Source organism: Colletotrichum truncatum (assembly GCF_014235925.2).
Source record: "Colletotrichum truncatum strain CMES1059 chromosome Unknown Contig_0001, whole genome shotgun sequence".
Taxonomy (NCBI): domain Eukaryota; kingdom Fungi; phylum Ascomycota; class Sordariomycetes; order Glomerellales; family Glomerellaceae; genus Colletotrichum; species Colletotrichum truncatum.
Genome location: NW_027222398.1, coordinates 2126377 through 2141049, shown reverse-complemented (window position 1 = coordinate 2141049; position 14673 = coordinate 2126377). Strand labels below are relative to the sequence as shown.

Here is a 14673-nt window from a genome sequence, read left to right as displayed (position 1 = left end):
TGCATTTAATAAGACGATTGGCAAGGATACGCTCATCCTCAGCTGTCAAGAAGCTTGATAGTTTGCCGTACTGCCGTGAAACCCATCATTAATTCGTCCAATGAAATGCTACGCCGATGCTTCCTCGACCGTGAGGCACACAAGTCCGCGCATGCCGTTCGCAACATGCATCTGCCAGTCATAATTATTTGGTGGCTCGGAGAACGGCTGATCCACTAGTGTTAATGTACAATATATCTGCACTCTGAATTTCTAATCAAGCATTGATTAAAGAAATGTTGTATTCAGCACACTCAGCCTGGAAGTAAATAATCACACTCTATACACCTTCAAGTTTGTGTATAAGGTGAGATGGTTTCTTAAAGAATCATCACTACGTTCTGTATCTCCGAAACTCCGTTGAACCTCAGCCTCGGAAATGTGTCTTGGCCGCCGAAAATTTGGTAACCGTGGATAAAGCAGTAATAATCACATTATGAGAGGAATCGTTACAGCGTGTAGAATAAAACGCCAAAGCTCATCGGAAATGTATTGCTTCCTAACACATTACTCATGGGATCGATTAAATCATTAGAATGAGCCATCGTCGAAATCATAAAATCGTCCAAAACTCCCAAACGTCCCGCCCTGTAAACCCATCAACGTGTGCAGTCTCAACGTCCATAAAAACTTTCATCCTATCCGCGTACAAGTCGTAGTCGTAGCATCATTACAAAAATCATTAGGCGAACAATCGCTTGAACATGCCCTTGATTCCACCCGCCTTCTCTTTCTCCTCAACATCTTTGCTCATCTTGCGTTTTTCCTCGCGGGCCTTGCGCCGAGAGTCTTCGGGGTTCGGATCATCGCGGGTTCTACGCCGAGTATCATCCGCGTTCGAGTGCTTTGAACGGGACTTGTCTTTGTCTGCCGCTCTCCTAGCTTCTTCAGCGACTTGCTCTCTTACTTTGGTCAACTTGGCCCTCTCGCCGTCTTCTGAACGCCGAACATGGTGCTTGGAGCGCGTGCCTGACCGCTTAGGAAGTTCACGAGTCGCGGTAGCGTCTTGTAGTCCTGCATCGTTATCCATTGGCATGTTGTCCTTTGCTGGGGGAGCGTCCTGGGGAGGGGCTGTCGATCCATTCGCACCTTCCGTGTTCTTGCTGCTGAAAAGTCTCCTCTTCTCCTTTCTATCTGGAGAGGGTTCTCTGGGTTGTCTTCTGCTGAGCGTGCGTTCCGGGTAGTGCTCTGATGTGCTGTGGCGGCGAGAGCGATGTTGACTGCGCTCGACAGGTTCCTCTGGTCTGTCAAGTGTCTCGGTTTCCTTGCCTCTGCGACGAGATCGCTCTTCTTGCTCGCGCTCGCGCTCGCGTTCACGCTGGCGCTCCCTCTCTCTACGCCTTTCTCTATCTCGTTCGCGCGCGCGTTCTCGTTCCCGCTCCCTATCTCTTTCCCTCTCTCTCTCGAGTTCCACTTCCCTTTCACGCTCCCTCTCGCGTGCCCGGCGTTCAGCCTTACGTCTATCATGAGCAGCTTGCTCTTCAGGCGTACGTTCAGGCCGACCAGTTCTCTCACTTCGCTCAGTTCTTTCACTCCGCTCGGTGCGCTCACTGCGCTCACTGCGATGACGGCGATGAGGCGCTGCCTGGGGGCTTTCTGAAAACCCACTGTCTTGTCTCTTGGGAGTTCTAGGTGGTGTGTGAGGGGCCGCTTCGCTAGATCTGGTACCTGATCGCTCGCTGTCTGCCCTGTGTCGTCGATGCGAGTGATGCGAGTGGTGAGAATGGCGTCGGCTGCTGTCTCGGCTTTCATCGTCGCCTCGGGTGCGACTAGAGTATGAGGACGAATGGTGGTGGGAAGAGTGCCGACTTCTGCGGTGCCTCTCCCGAGCCTCTGCTTCTTTTCTTTCTGTAAGCTGGTTAGCATCAAACTTGTCAAATTTATCCGCTCCCTTAGTGGCAGTACTCCTCCGTCTGGAAAGAAGGCTTGGAAGGACCCGTGACAAAAAGGGCCAACCCTTCTTCGGCTTTATCTGCATTTGTTTCTCAAAGCTAGGCATCGCCTTGATGAGCTGTGTGCCCGCCCGCGATGGAGGACTGTTTGGCGGAGTGAGAGCCTGAGCTGTAGCGTAAATGACTACAGCTGCCGCCACCATTTCTTCAGCTTGGGCAATTGTGATTTTGCGCTGCCTTCTAAGAGCCTTGGCCCTTTGCCTGGATGCTGGTGATGTGGGATCGCAAAGATCAGGGAGGACCACTGCAGGTGTCGAGGGCCTTAGGCCCCAGACCGAACTGTCTGTTTGTGTTCCTTGGTCCGAGAACCCTTCTCTGTGCACTAAGTCAAAGCTGGCGTCCACATCGCTATCAAGCCCTTTGGGCCCTACAACAGCCGTAGAGTCCGGCAGCGGAATGCAGCCTTCAAGGGTCTGCGTAAGCTTATCTGAGGAGCCTGGACGCGAGACGCCCTCTTCTAGATTTGACTTGGTGAGCTCCGTAGAAGTATCACCTTGGCTTGAGTCCTTGCTTAGATGATCTGCTGCAACCACACCTGCCGCGGCAGCCATACCAGCAGCGGCAGCGCCTACTAGGATTGCATCTGTGTTGCAACTCTTATCATCCTCAATGGTTACAGCTGTCTCCTCAGGTGCCAAGTCGGTCGCATCTGTAGCTGGCATTGCGTTCTCTGAAGATTGAGCCTCGGCAGTTGAATCAGGGGGTGTGTCCTCTGCAGGAGCTTCCTCGAGAGCCGGAACTGGTTCGGCATGGGCCTCAGTAGAGACTTCTCCAACAGCAGCTGGTACTGGCTCTTCTACTTCCGGCTCTGCGGGCGAGGGATCATCTGTGTCAGCTTCCTTCGCCGTTGACTCTTCAGGCGAAGGCTCTGGTGCAGTTTCATTGAGCTCAGACTCCTCAGCAGTAGCCTCTGTCGATGCCGATGTTTCAGTAGCCCCATCAGCAGGCTCTGCGGTTGCAGATTGTTCTGGAGTAGCCTCTGGGGCTGGTTCGACTGATTCTGATTCTTCCGCAGAAGACTCAAGGGCCGGTTCGCCCGGTGTCGGCTCATCAGAAGATGCTTTGACCGTATCAGCTACCTCTGGTGCAGATTCCACTATGGGTTCTTCAACAATAGCCTCAGATGGTGCAGGCTCGTTTGAGGAAACTTGCTCCGGTGGATCAGTAGTGGCGTCCGCAGCTGAATCGCCTTCAGGAGAAGACTCATCGGGAGCTGCATCTGTTTCTGGATCTGCGATGTTGCGGACTAAATTTTCAGAAACAGGCTCTTCTGAAGCTGCTGGTTCCACTGAGAGGGCTTCTTCAGGAGTGGCTTCAACGTCTGCATGTTCAGATTCGGCGGGTGCCGATTCTTCAACAGCGGTTTCCTCAGGAGCTGATTCTTCTGGCGCAACTGCTTCAGGGGCAGGTTCTTCAGGGGTAGCTTCTTCCGATGCTGTCTCAAGTGTAGGTTCCTCGGGAGCAGCTTCGGCTGCGGGAGCATCTTCAGTACTGGGCGGCTCCAAGACCTGATCTTCTACAACTGCCGCTTCACCTGGAGCATCCACTTCTGCAGGAGGTTCGATTTGCTCTTCTGATGCGGACTCCGTTGATGCCGCTTGTTCGTCAGCATCGACCTGGGCGGGCTCTTCGGCTGTAGCTTCCTCAGGTTTGGCCTCAGATGCCACAGTTGATAACGGTTCTTCATCTGCAGGGTCGGCTGGCGCAGCTTCTATATCTACAGAAGGTCTTTCACCGGGTTCTTGTGGGTCATTTTCGGTATCAGTCGGCTGTGCCTCTTCAACTGGCGGCGACAGTTCTCTCGCAGAGTCAGGGGCAGCTTCATCAATAGCAGCTGAGACAGGCTCTAAGTCTTCAGTCGGAGGAGTTGAATCCTCTGTGGGCACAGGCTCTTGTTCAGCAGAGGGGCCTTCTTCGGCTTCTTGTGAATCCGCGGAGGGAACATTTGCATCGACTGGTTCGTCGGCTACGCATGCTTCGCCTTCGGTGGGATTTGAGGGTTCAGGAGCAGCGTTGTCCTCCTCAATTCCGGCCACAACATCGGCAACATATGCATTTTCCTCCTGGAGATTGTTGTCCGCACCTTCCGGATCTATGCCATCCTGTCCTTCCCGCACATCTCCATCCGGGGAATCAGGGTCAGAAGAAGGAAGGGAAGTCTCACCTGGTTTTTCTTCACTGGCAATTGGTCCAACCGTGTCCTTGCTCTCCTCGACATCCAAAGATCTCGTTTTCTCACCATCAGGTGCTGCTTTCTCCGCTACAACCGCGGCAGCAGTTGCTGCCGCCGCCGCTGCCGCAACTGCTGCGGCGATTTCAGGCGCATTGCTATCCTCTAAGACAGGCTCTGGCTCAGGTTCTTTAGGTTCGGCGACTGTCTCAGCCTCATTGGCTGCAGCAGGTTCTTCTACGGCCGCAGCAGGAGGATCAAGTTGTGGCTCGTCGACTGTCAGAGCAGGCTCGGCAGGAGCAACCGCAGGCTCCGATTCAGGCTCCTTAGCCTCCTCGACAACTTCAGCCTGAGGTTCGGGGTCTTTCTCTTCTACTGCGGGCTCCTTTACGTCTTCGGTAGCCGGAGCTAGTTCGGACTCCGCAGGCAGGTCAGCTGGTGCTGACTCCGGCTCAGGCTCCGTTTCTTGCTCTGCAGACTTAGACTCTTCAGCTGCAGGTTCGGCAGCAGGTTCAGCTTCAGCAACAGGCTCGGCTTCAGCAGCAGGTTCGGCTTCAGCAACAGGCTCAGTTTCAGCAGCAGGTTCAGCTTCAGCAACAGGCTCGGCTTCAGCAGCAGGTTCAGCCTCGGCAGCAGGTTCGGCTTCAGCAGCAGGCTCAGCTTCAGCAACGGGCTCAGCTTCAGCAACGGGCTCAACTTCAGCAGCAGGTTCGGCTTCAGCAACAGGCTCAGTTTCAGCAGCGGGTTCAGCTTCAGCAACAGGCTCAGCTTCAGCAGCAGGTTCAGCTTCAGCAACGGGCTTAGCTTCGGCAACAGGCTCAGCTTCAGCAGCAGGTTCAGCTTCGGCAGCAGGTTCAGCTTCGGCAGCAGGTTCAGCTTCGGCAGCAGGTTCAGCTTCGGCAGCAGGTTCAGCTTCAGCAACGGGCTTAGCTTCGGCAGCAGGTTCAGCTTCAGCAGCAGGTTCAGCTTCAGCGGCAGATTCGGCAGCGGATTCTACAGCAGGCTCGGCAGTAGGCTCAGTAGCGAGCTCAACTTCAGCGGTTGGTTCGGCTTTGGGCTCCTTCACGTCCGTCTCTGTGGTCGCTTCTGCCTCAGGTGCAGCCTCTGATTCCGGTTCCGCCTGTTGAGCTTCTTCAATAGCAGGCTCTGGCTCTTCAGATTCTTTAACTGCTGGTGCTGGTTCAGGTTCGGATTCTACCACCTGGACTTCTTCAGCGGCTGCTTCAGCTGCAGGCTCCTGAGTCCCTGCCTCAGTAGCTTCTCCTGGTTCAGGAGCAGCCTCTGGTTCTGGGTCTGTTCGTTTGGCTTCTTCAGCAGCAGATTCTGCCTCCTTGGCTTCTTCATCTGCAGACTCGGGCTCAGCTTCCTTGGCTTCTGTAGCGGTATGTACCTCAGCAACTGACTCAGTTGCATTGGTTTCAGCGGCCGGCTCAGGTTCAGGCTTTTTAAACGCTTCAGTTGTGGCCTCCGCTTCGGGAATAGGATTCTTCGCTTCGGCATCTGCGACCGGCGCCGCATCTGGTTCAGATTCCTTGGTTTCCGGAGCAGGCCCTGCCTCTGCAACAGGAGCGGCTTCAGGCTCTGTGCTCGGCTCAGGGTCTGGATCCTTATCCTCATCAGCAGTTGCTGCCGGTTCGGGTTGCTCAGCCTCTGCCTCGGGAGCTCCCGCGGCCACTTCAGGCTCTAGTTCTGTTTGCTTTTTCTCAGTATCTGCCTCAACCTCGTTCTCTGGCTGGTTCGCTTCTGCAAGAGCTTCTGATTCAGGTTTCTTGACTTCCGCGGCCGGTTCGGGCTCAGGTTGGTCGGCGGCTTCCGTGTCCGCTGGTTCCGGCTGCTTGACCTCTGCCTCTGCAGCTGGCTCCGCATCAGGTTTAACATTGTCAGCGTCTGAAGCAGCTTCTACCTCCAGGTCTGCGGTACTCTTCTCGGTGGAAGTTTCTGTTGGAGCTTGCGCAGGCTCAGGGTCAGCAGCGGGTTCTACAGCAGATTCGACGGCAGCGGGTCCAGCTTCAGGAGCGGGCTCAGTAGCGGGTTCGGCAGCGGGTTCATCTTCGGCAGCAGGCTTAGGAGCAGCAGCAGATCCAGTAGCTGGCTCAGCAGCTGGTTCAGCAGCGGATTCAACAACAGACTCAACGGCAGCTTCGACTTCGGCAGCGGGCTCAGCAGCGAGCTCAACAGCGGGCTCGCCCTCAGTAACAGGCTCAGCAGCAGGTTCGTCGGCAGGCTCTGTAGTTGCTTCCGAGTCTTTAGCTTCTGTAGCTACTTCCGGCTCTGCATCCTTAGATTCGGCGGCCAGCCCGGCATCAGGAGTGGCATTTCCAACCTCGGAGGAAGGCTCTTCTTGCACAGATGCCTGTGGCTCTGGATCTTGAGCCGTGACAGTAGGTTCAGAGTCTGCTTCCTTAGTCTCAGCCAAAACCTCTGGCTCTGGCTCTGGCTCAGCGGACTTGGTCTCTTCAGAAGCAGGCTCAGTGGCAGGCTCAGCACCAACTGGTCCAGCCTCTGGCTCCTTGACCTCATCCTCACCCGGTGGCGGGTTTTCGGACTCAGCAGCAGGCTCAGACTCAGCTGGAGCCGCAGGTGTTTCGGCCGGAGCCTCCTCTACAGTCTCTGGTTTGCATTTTGACTCAGGTTCGGAAGGAGCTTCGGCAGCCGGCTCTTCAGGGGTAGTCGCGGTCTCAGGTTCCGTTGTCTCGGCTTTGCTCTCCTCGGATGTGGGCTCAGGCTCGGTAGAGCCAGCAGGCGTCTCGGCGGGGGCCTCTTCGGTGGTAGCTTCCTTATCATCTACGGCGGCCTCAGCAGTTGCCTCCTCCGTTACAGTTTCCGCAGGCGCCTCCTCTGCCTTCGCTTCTACCGCGGCATCGTTTTCAGTGTTTGGTTCTGTTTCTGTCTTAGCATCCTGGGCCCCTGGAGTGAGGTTCGCTATCTGGAAGGTATATTCTTTGCCGTCGCTAATAATTTCGTACTGATCCATACCTTCTGTTGACAATGGTGCGTCATCTGCCGGAGCATCATCGGTAGTAGTGTCTGCGGTGGCTGTGGCAGTTGCCGCTGGAGTTGTATCCTCGTCCGGTTTGGCTTCTTCAATTTCAGCTTCCTTGGCCGGCTCAGTAGTAGTTTCTTCAGCGAGCCCTGTTTCTGTCTCTTTCGGCATGTCAGGTGTATCCTTGGCATCTTCTGCATCGTCAGCGACAATTTCCTTAGGGCTTCCGGTCTCAGTCTCAGAAGCGGCGTTGGCAGTATCCTCTGAGGAAGCTTCAGGGGTACTAGGCTCAGCAGCGGGTTTGGCCTCAGCGGCAGGCTCATCTTCAGCGGCAGGTTCAGCTTCAGCGACAGGTTCAGCTTCGACGGCAGGCTCAGCTTCAGCAGCGGGTTCAGCTTCGGGAGCAGGCTCGGGCTCAGCAGCAGGTTCAGCAACCGATTCGACAGCAGGCTCTGCGGCAGATTCAGGTTCTTGGGCAGCATCTACTTCAACCTTGTTATCGGTCTCAAGGGCAGATTCTGCAACTGGTTCGGAAGGAGCCTCCTCAGCAGTGTCGGCTTCAGGCGTCGGCTCTGTTGCCAGCTCAGCCTTGGCATTATCAGGAGTGGCTTCTGGCTCTGCGTCTTTGGGTGCTTCTGGCTCTGCCACTTCCTTGGAGGTATCTGGCTCGTCCTTGGCAGCATCGGTTTCCCCAGCCTTGGGTTCCTCTGGATCCGCTTCTTGAGATGCTGCGGCGGCTTCTTCAGTGCCAGTTACAGATTCATCCTTGGCAGGCTGAGAATCACCCTTTGGAGCATCTGCATCATCTGCTTTAGCAGCCTCGGGCTCTGCCGGTGCTGTTGGCTCTGCCGCACCAGGTGTGACATCCGCCGGTGCCTCAGATTCTGCCTCCTTGGAAGACTCCGACTCAAGATCAGCTGCAGCTGGTGCGGGATTCTCAGCCTCAGTTTCCTTGGGAGCCTCAATTTTGGCTTCAGAAGCAGCGTCCTTTACAGCCTCGGCTTCGTTAGGATTCGTATCATCGGCAGCCTTAGCAGAATCCGCCTCAGTCTCAGCAGGAGCAGGCGGGTCTTCGACTGCGACTGATTGAGCTGCAGGCTCAGGCTCGGCCACTGTGGTCGCATCGGCAGAGTCAGAAGTCTTGTCATCAATACTGTCTGTCTGAGGAATTTCTGCATTTTCTGTAGCACCAACAGTTGGCTCTGCGTCCGCAGCTGCCTCTGCAGGCTTGAATTCTTCACCAGGTGCCTCGGAAGGAACCGTCTCGACATCTGTAGATGTCTTCTCTTTTTCGTCAGCTGCAGTAGGTTCAGCAGGTGCGCTGTCGGCTTCATCCAAGCCATTGCTTGCCACTTCCTCTGCTGGAGCCTCATCTACAGCAGGTGTTGCATCCGCTGGTGCTGCTGGTGTTGACTCCGACTCCGTAGTGGTAGATTCTTCGGCCTTGGTGCTACTTTCGTCAGCAGCCGCCCCGTTAGGTTCGGCTTCTGTAGGCGCAGGCGTTACGACGGTGTCCGCTTCCTCGACCTTTTTCTCAATGTCGGCAGCGACAGTCTCTTCGGCCGCCGGTGCTTCAGTATCTGGTTCTGTAGAACCTGCTTCGGGCTCCGTGGCTTCCTCAGCGGGCGGCAGATCAGTAGCACTCTCAGCCGGAGTATCGGCTGCAGTGGGCACTGTCTCTTCTGCCTCTTTGGGGGCTGTAGGCTCAAGCTCTGCCGTGGCAGGACTAGATTCTGTGGAAGTTGTTTCATCTGCAGCCGGCTCATCGGGCTTCACCTCCGCAGGGACTTCACTTGCTGGCTCAGCGGGAACTGGGTCCTCCGGCTTGGCCTCTACTGCAGCCTCATCGACGGCTTCCTGGGCGGGGCTGGCTTCTTCCGCCTTAGCTTCAGTTTTAGTGTGTGCTGCTGACTCCGTGGAAGTGGGTTCGTCGGGTTTGGCTTCCGCGGCTTCTTCTGTAGGTGCCAGCTCATCAGTCTTAGCCTCAGCTGGACCATCAGCAGCTGCCTCAGTTTCCGCAATAGGGGGAGTTTCTGTCGTCTTAGTCTCATCCTCAACTGGAGTCGGGGCCTCGGCAGAAGCTTCGGTCGCTGGTTGTTCTGCAGCTTCAGCTTCAGCGGCAGGCTCAGCTTCGGCAGCGGGTTCAGCTTCGGCAGCGGGTTCAGCTTCAGCAACGGGGTCTGCAGGCGCAGACTTCTCAACTTTGACTTCAGCTACGGGTTCCTCTGCAGGCACAGGAGGTTCTTTCTCAGTCTCAGCAGGGGCCTCGGCGGACGTTTTTGCAGGCTCAGAATCATCAGGCTTCACCTCCGCGGTTGAATCGATAGCTGGTTCATCCGTAGACGCGGGATCCTCAGGCTTGGCTTCTGCTGATGTGTCGGTTGACGGTTCTTCTGGTGACGCAGGCTCTTCGGGCTTGACATCAGAAGCAGTATCGGCAGGTGTTTCTTCTGTTTTGGCTTCGACTGGAGCTTCAACTTCTGATTGCGGTGTAGGTTCGGGTGCGGAATCAGCTGTAGGTTCTGCAGCAGGCGAGGAAGATTCGGGTCCAGGTTCAGCATGAGCCTCAGCGGGTTGTTCCGCAGCTGGCTCGGCGGGGGCTGATTCCTCAGGTTTGACATCTGCTGCAGCCTCGACAGCTGGCTCGGCAGGGACAGAATCATCAGCCTTTACTTCTGCCGTAGATTCTTCTACAGGAGCGGGTTCCTCTACATGAGCTTCGGCAGGAGCTTCATCGGTTGTCTCAGTCGGAGCCTCAGTAGAAGTTGCAGTTGCCTGTTCCTCAGGCTTATCATCCGTCGGAGCTTCGACAACTGGTTCCACTGGTTTGTCATCTGCTGGAGCCTCAGCTGCTGCTGGTGGCTCATCCGGCGCAGAATCGTCGGCCTTAGTCTCTGCAGGCGCCTCAACCGCAGGTTCTGGTGATGAATCTTCTGTTTTTTCAGGCTCTTCTGATGACATAGATTCCTCTGCTGTAGGCTCAACAGGGGCTTCGGTTGATGTTTCAGCCGCTGCTTCTTCAGGTTTGGCATCTGCTGGAGCTTCTTCAGTAGCTGGCTCAGTAGGAGCTAGTTCTGCTGATTTGTCGTCTACTGCCTCTTCCACAGCTGTGGGTGCAGTCTCCGTTGGCGATGGCTCCTCGGGGGTAGCTTCAGTGGCGGTCACCTCGGGTTCCGGTGCAGCCTCTTCCACAGGTGCGTCCGGTTTTGTCTCAGCCTCAACTGGCGCAGCGTCTGTATTTGGTTCCGCCGGGACTTCAACCGCAGCATCCGCCTGCTCGTCTGCGACTGGAGTGTCCGGTGTGTCTGAAGCTACAGCAGTCGCGGCAACGGCTGCAACTGAAGCTGCAGCAACGGCTGCGGCGGCGGCAGCTGGGACAGTACTTGAATCGGCCTTGTCGTCTACCTTGGGCTCACCGACACTTCTGTCGTTCTCCAGAGCAGTCTCAACTGCAGGGCTCTCTCCCTTGGCCTCGACCACGGACTCGGGAGGCTGTGCCGTTGGTTCGGGCATTTTTGATGGTTTCACGTCCTCCACCGGGGGGGGCGGCGGCGGAGGAGTTGATCTGGAACTCTCAGTCGGCTCTGACTCGCTGTCCTTCTTGCCCTTCTTCTTCTTCTTGTCTTTTTTCTTGTCCTTCTTGTCCTTCTTGGAGTCTTTGGAGGTTTCCTTGGAGGACTCCTTGGACTTTTTGGGAGACAGAGGAGGCTCTTCAATATATGGTTCCTCCTCTATTGTTGGTTCGCGTACTGGTTCCGGTTCAGGTTCAGGTTCCGGTTCAGGTTCAGGTTCCGGTTCTGCCGGCGGAGTAGGGGGCCGGGGTGGAGGGGCAGAAACAGTTTCTTCCTTCTTGCTGCTCTTCTTTTTTTTCTTCTTTTCCTTCTTGGAAATTGCTGGCGGCGCCCACTCTTCGTCAGCTACAACGTTCTCTTGCGGCGTTTCTGGAGTTGGAATATCAGGAGAAGGTATCGATTCTTCGTCGTAGTACTGAGCTGCTGCCGCTGCTTTCTTGTCCTTTTTGCTCTTCTTTTTACTCTTCTTGCTACTTGTCTGCGCTGGCTGTGATGGATATGTTACGCCATTGGCGTATACGTCGCCCTCTGGAAATTCGGAAAAAAAAAACAGGTTAGGTGGCAGTGCAGAATTCATATAGGTTCGGTGGGTAGCTCACCATTCTCCAATTCGGAATCTGAAGGTTGGAAGTACTTGACGTTGGAGAAGTCCTGCGTCTGTACATTGCCCCAGCCAACGTTGGCCCGATAGGGGCAGAAATCGACTGGATCTTCTGAATTCATGCTTCCGGGACCTGTTAATTATGGGTGTCCTTGCCTGATCTGAGACGATCAATGCGAATCCGGGGAGATGGTCTGATGTAGGCCGTGAGGCGCTTAAGTGATTGGCCTTCGAGGAGGGTGAGATTGGGAGTTGTTGCTTGATCTTTGATCAGGTTCTTGAAACTTGTTCTTGCTGTGCGGTGCCCAAACCGAATCAGAGGATTGGGTCTCTTGGGCGGGTATCGCGAGACTCAAATGGATGTATACGTTGGTATCTCGTCGCCTATGATACGACGGCAGTAGTGTAAACAGACAAGAGATGGATTGATGATGGTTGCAACCAGGAAGCAACAGGTTTGTTGTTTCGGGTTAACAATGGATAGAGTTGGGAAATAAGGATCATGAGTGACGAGATGCAAGCTGCCCACGGCACCCCAGGGCGCGCACAATTGGGTCAAGCTGTGGGAGGAAAAGTAGAGTCTCGACAGGCAGGGGTGAGCTTTCCCAGCAGTCGCCAAACATCACAAGCATCACTGGCCGGTGGCAGGGTACAGGGTGCGGGAGTAAGGGGTCCCTGACGCAGCGGTACCCCACGGTGTCCCCACGGATGGAGACCAATTCGGGCTATCTCTAGAGTCCAAGTGATCAACGATCGTGCTCAGGAGCCATTGGCTCAAACGAGGCGGGAGGAGTACTGGCGCCACGTCGCAATTGGGTTGGACTGACTGGGGAGTGCGGCTTTTGGAATTTTGAGGGGGTCTTGACTGATGGATGGGTGATGCGATGAGAAGCGAGTAATATGGGTAGAGATGGAGATGGGAGGAACCTGAACATTGGACGCACGGGGAGATGAGGCGAGGAGGGATAATGGCTGCCCAACGGCGATGCAATTGGGATGCAGCGGCCAACTTGCATGACGAGACGGGTTCGATGAGGGCAGGCATGAATGTCGTTGATTTCTGCCAGGATATGCAGTATACTTTTTTGATTTATTTTTTTTTGGGTCTTGTCCCTTTTCGTCGGCACTCGTCCGTTGGGCCGCTGGTGTTTTCTGGCCCATGTCCTTTTCCTTCAACTTCCACTTGAGTTAGCCAAGTCGCTTGACAACTACCGTCTAGGTTGCGCACTAGGCCAGATCCCACACACCGCAAGGAATGTGGATTCATGAAGTCTTGTGTGAGGCTCGTTGTGAGACTAAAAAACTCAAAAAGCAAAAAGAGCCGAGACCATTATCACACGCAAGCCCAAGAAAGCCGGCGGCGATGAGCAGCCCAGGAATTTTCAGACGTGGGATGTTTGCCCTAAAGGAGCATAGGCTGTCCCGGTTATTCTGATTTCTTCCGCGTAATTTTCTGGAATTTTGTGTGACAGCGGCCCGTGAAGTGTCAAGCATCCATCCGCCCAGCGGTTATGAGCTAATAATTGCTGTGCTGTGCTGGTCGTCAATGTCTGGCCCAGTGCACTCGCCCGTATCGGGTAATAGAGACAGGGAAGCTCGATGGGCCGGCCCACTGGAGCCAGGTAGATCCTTGTTGATGGCGACGCGGCGCCTATCAAGGCACAAGGAAACGATTGCCGACAGCAGAGTGGTTCCTGAAATCACTAGGGAGGGTCCCCCAAACCCAACTATCCTATTGTTGTTATTGTTCGAGAAGCCGGGTGGGCAAGGGAGAGCCCGCGGGTTGGCTCCATTCAGTTAGCCGGCACGTTGAGAGATGTTGCGGATGAGTGTCTCTGTCCCTCAAGTGTGTGTCGGCGGGAAAATACTTTCCACTGTTCCTGATGCAGGTCGCGGCGGTAGGCGTGTTGTTGGTGGGGTTCGCAAGGCGAGAAGAGAAGGAGAGGGCGCGGTTTCCTCACCAGCCATTAAACCCTGGTCAGCGACGTGCAACGTGGCTCGCCTGGTCGAGCCTCGCCTGTGAAGATCCATGCAGCAGAGTCCGGACCGCGGGCTGGCGGGAGGGGCGGATGTGACTTAGTGACAGCGACAGTGGCACCGACAGTCGCCATGGTGGGGTTGGGCGGCGGTTTGTAGCGGACTGTAGATGAGTGTACAGTACAGTACTATAACACTTGATGTATCTTTCGAAACTCCAAACACACACATGAAGGCAGGGCTCTCCTCTCGTTGGCCATGCCAGCAAGCCGTGTTTCTGCGGAAAAGTCTTTTCAGAATCACGCGGTCGACGAGGGCCAAAGGGCGAGGGAGGCGTGGCATGGCATGGACAACAGGTTTGGCCAGAGGAAGATGTAGCTGTAGCTGCAACTGGCAAAGTCAACGGCTAGCGGAAGTTGGGCCGGATAGTCGCGATGGATGGCTGAGGTAACCGCATGGCTCCTCCCGAACGACAGCGTAGGCGGAGGTGCAGTAGTCCAGTCTGACCCGAGTAGCCCGTGCAGGCCGATGCTATTGGTACCGTTGATGCCCTGTGAGAACCCGACTTAGTCCGACGACATGCTACTGCACGAGACAGGGTGAGAGAAAAGCGTGTGATGGGCCGCACAGGTTGGGGAATTGGGAGGTTGGTTGGGCGCCGAGAGCACAGCAGCAAACGACATGGCTGGTTTGTGCCCAGTTCACATCCGGCTTGCCCTGGCGAGGGCTTGTCCAGCTGGCAGTTGACGGTTGCCGGTTGGGCTGCCAAGGAACGAAGCTCACGATGAGGCCATCGCGATATCGATGGCTGATATTAAGAATGCCTACCAGGGAATACGAGGTTGCTAGAACGCTGTCGATACCGTGTCCAATCGATGACGTGTGGTAGCGGGCGATTGTCCAATCGAGTTTGTTTTGTTGTTTATGCGCGAGAATACATAGTAATCATCCGTTAATATTTCCAGGGCCAAATGAAGGTGAAAAGTCTTTGGGGGGAAATTGGATCAAATTAAGTTGGCGGTTAAACCGACTTTGACCCTTCTTTCTCCCAGGAAGATCGTTCGGGAAGGGAGCATTGGTCACGTCACTGCCAGCGCGTTGGGAGAGGAAGAGGGCTTCTCGTTACCTTACAGGGTCCCGTTGGGCTGGAACCAGAGCCCAGATGCTGGTCATGCCCTGTAACCGGCTGGGATTCGGGCCAACATACGCTCTGATAAGCGGTGGAAACGCAAACACAGGGCACCCTTCCAGTGGAAATGTGCCTGACAAGCCTGGTCTTAAAAGCCCTGATAAACATCTCAAGTGGGGTCTCGATAGTCTTAGACACAAGTATCAGTATCCCCGTCACCACCCAAAACCGGCGTAAACTGATACCGGGC

The 14673-nt window shown here is 55.3% G+C and overlaps 1 protein-coding gene across 1 annotated transcript; it reads right to left on the bottom strand.

Annotated features, from left to right (window-relative positions):
- Positions 1-721: 721 nt before the first annotated feature.
- CTRU02_200522 (uncharacterized protein) lies at positions 722-11439 on the bottom strand (the record flags this gene model as incomplete). The annotated part of the gene is made up of 4 exons (XM_036718529.2): positions 722-1492; positions 1531-1887; positions 1976-11244; positions 11316-11439. The coding sequence occupies 4 exons, from the start codon at positions 11437-11439 to the stop codon at positions 722-724; spliced, it is 10521 nt and encodes a 3506-aa protein (XP_036589529.2).
- Between the last annotated feature and the right edge of the window lie 3234 nt (positions 11440-14673).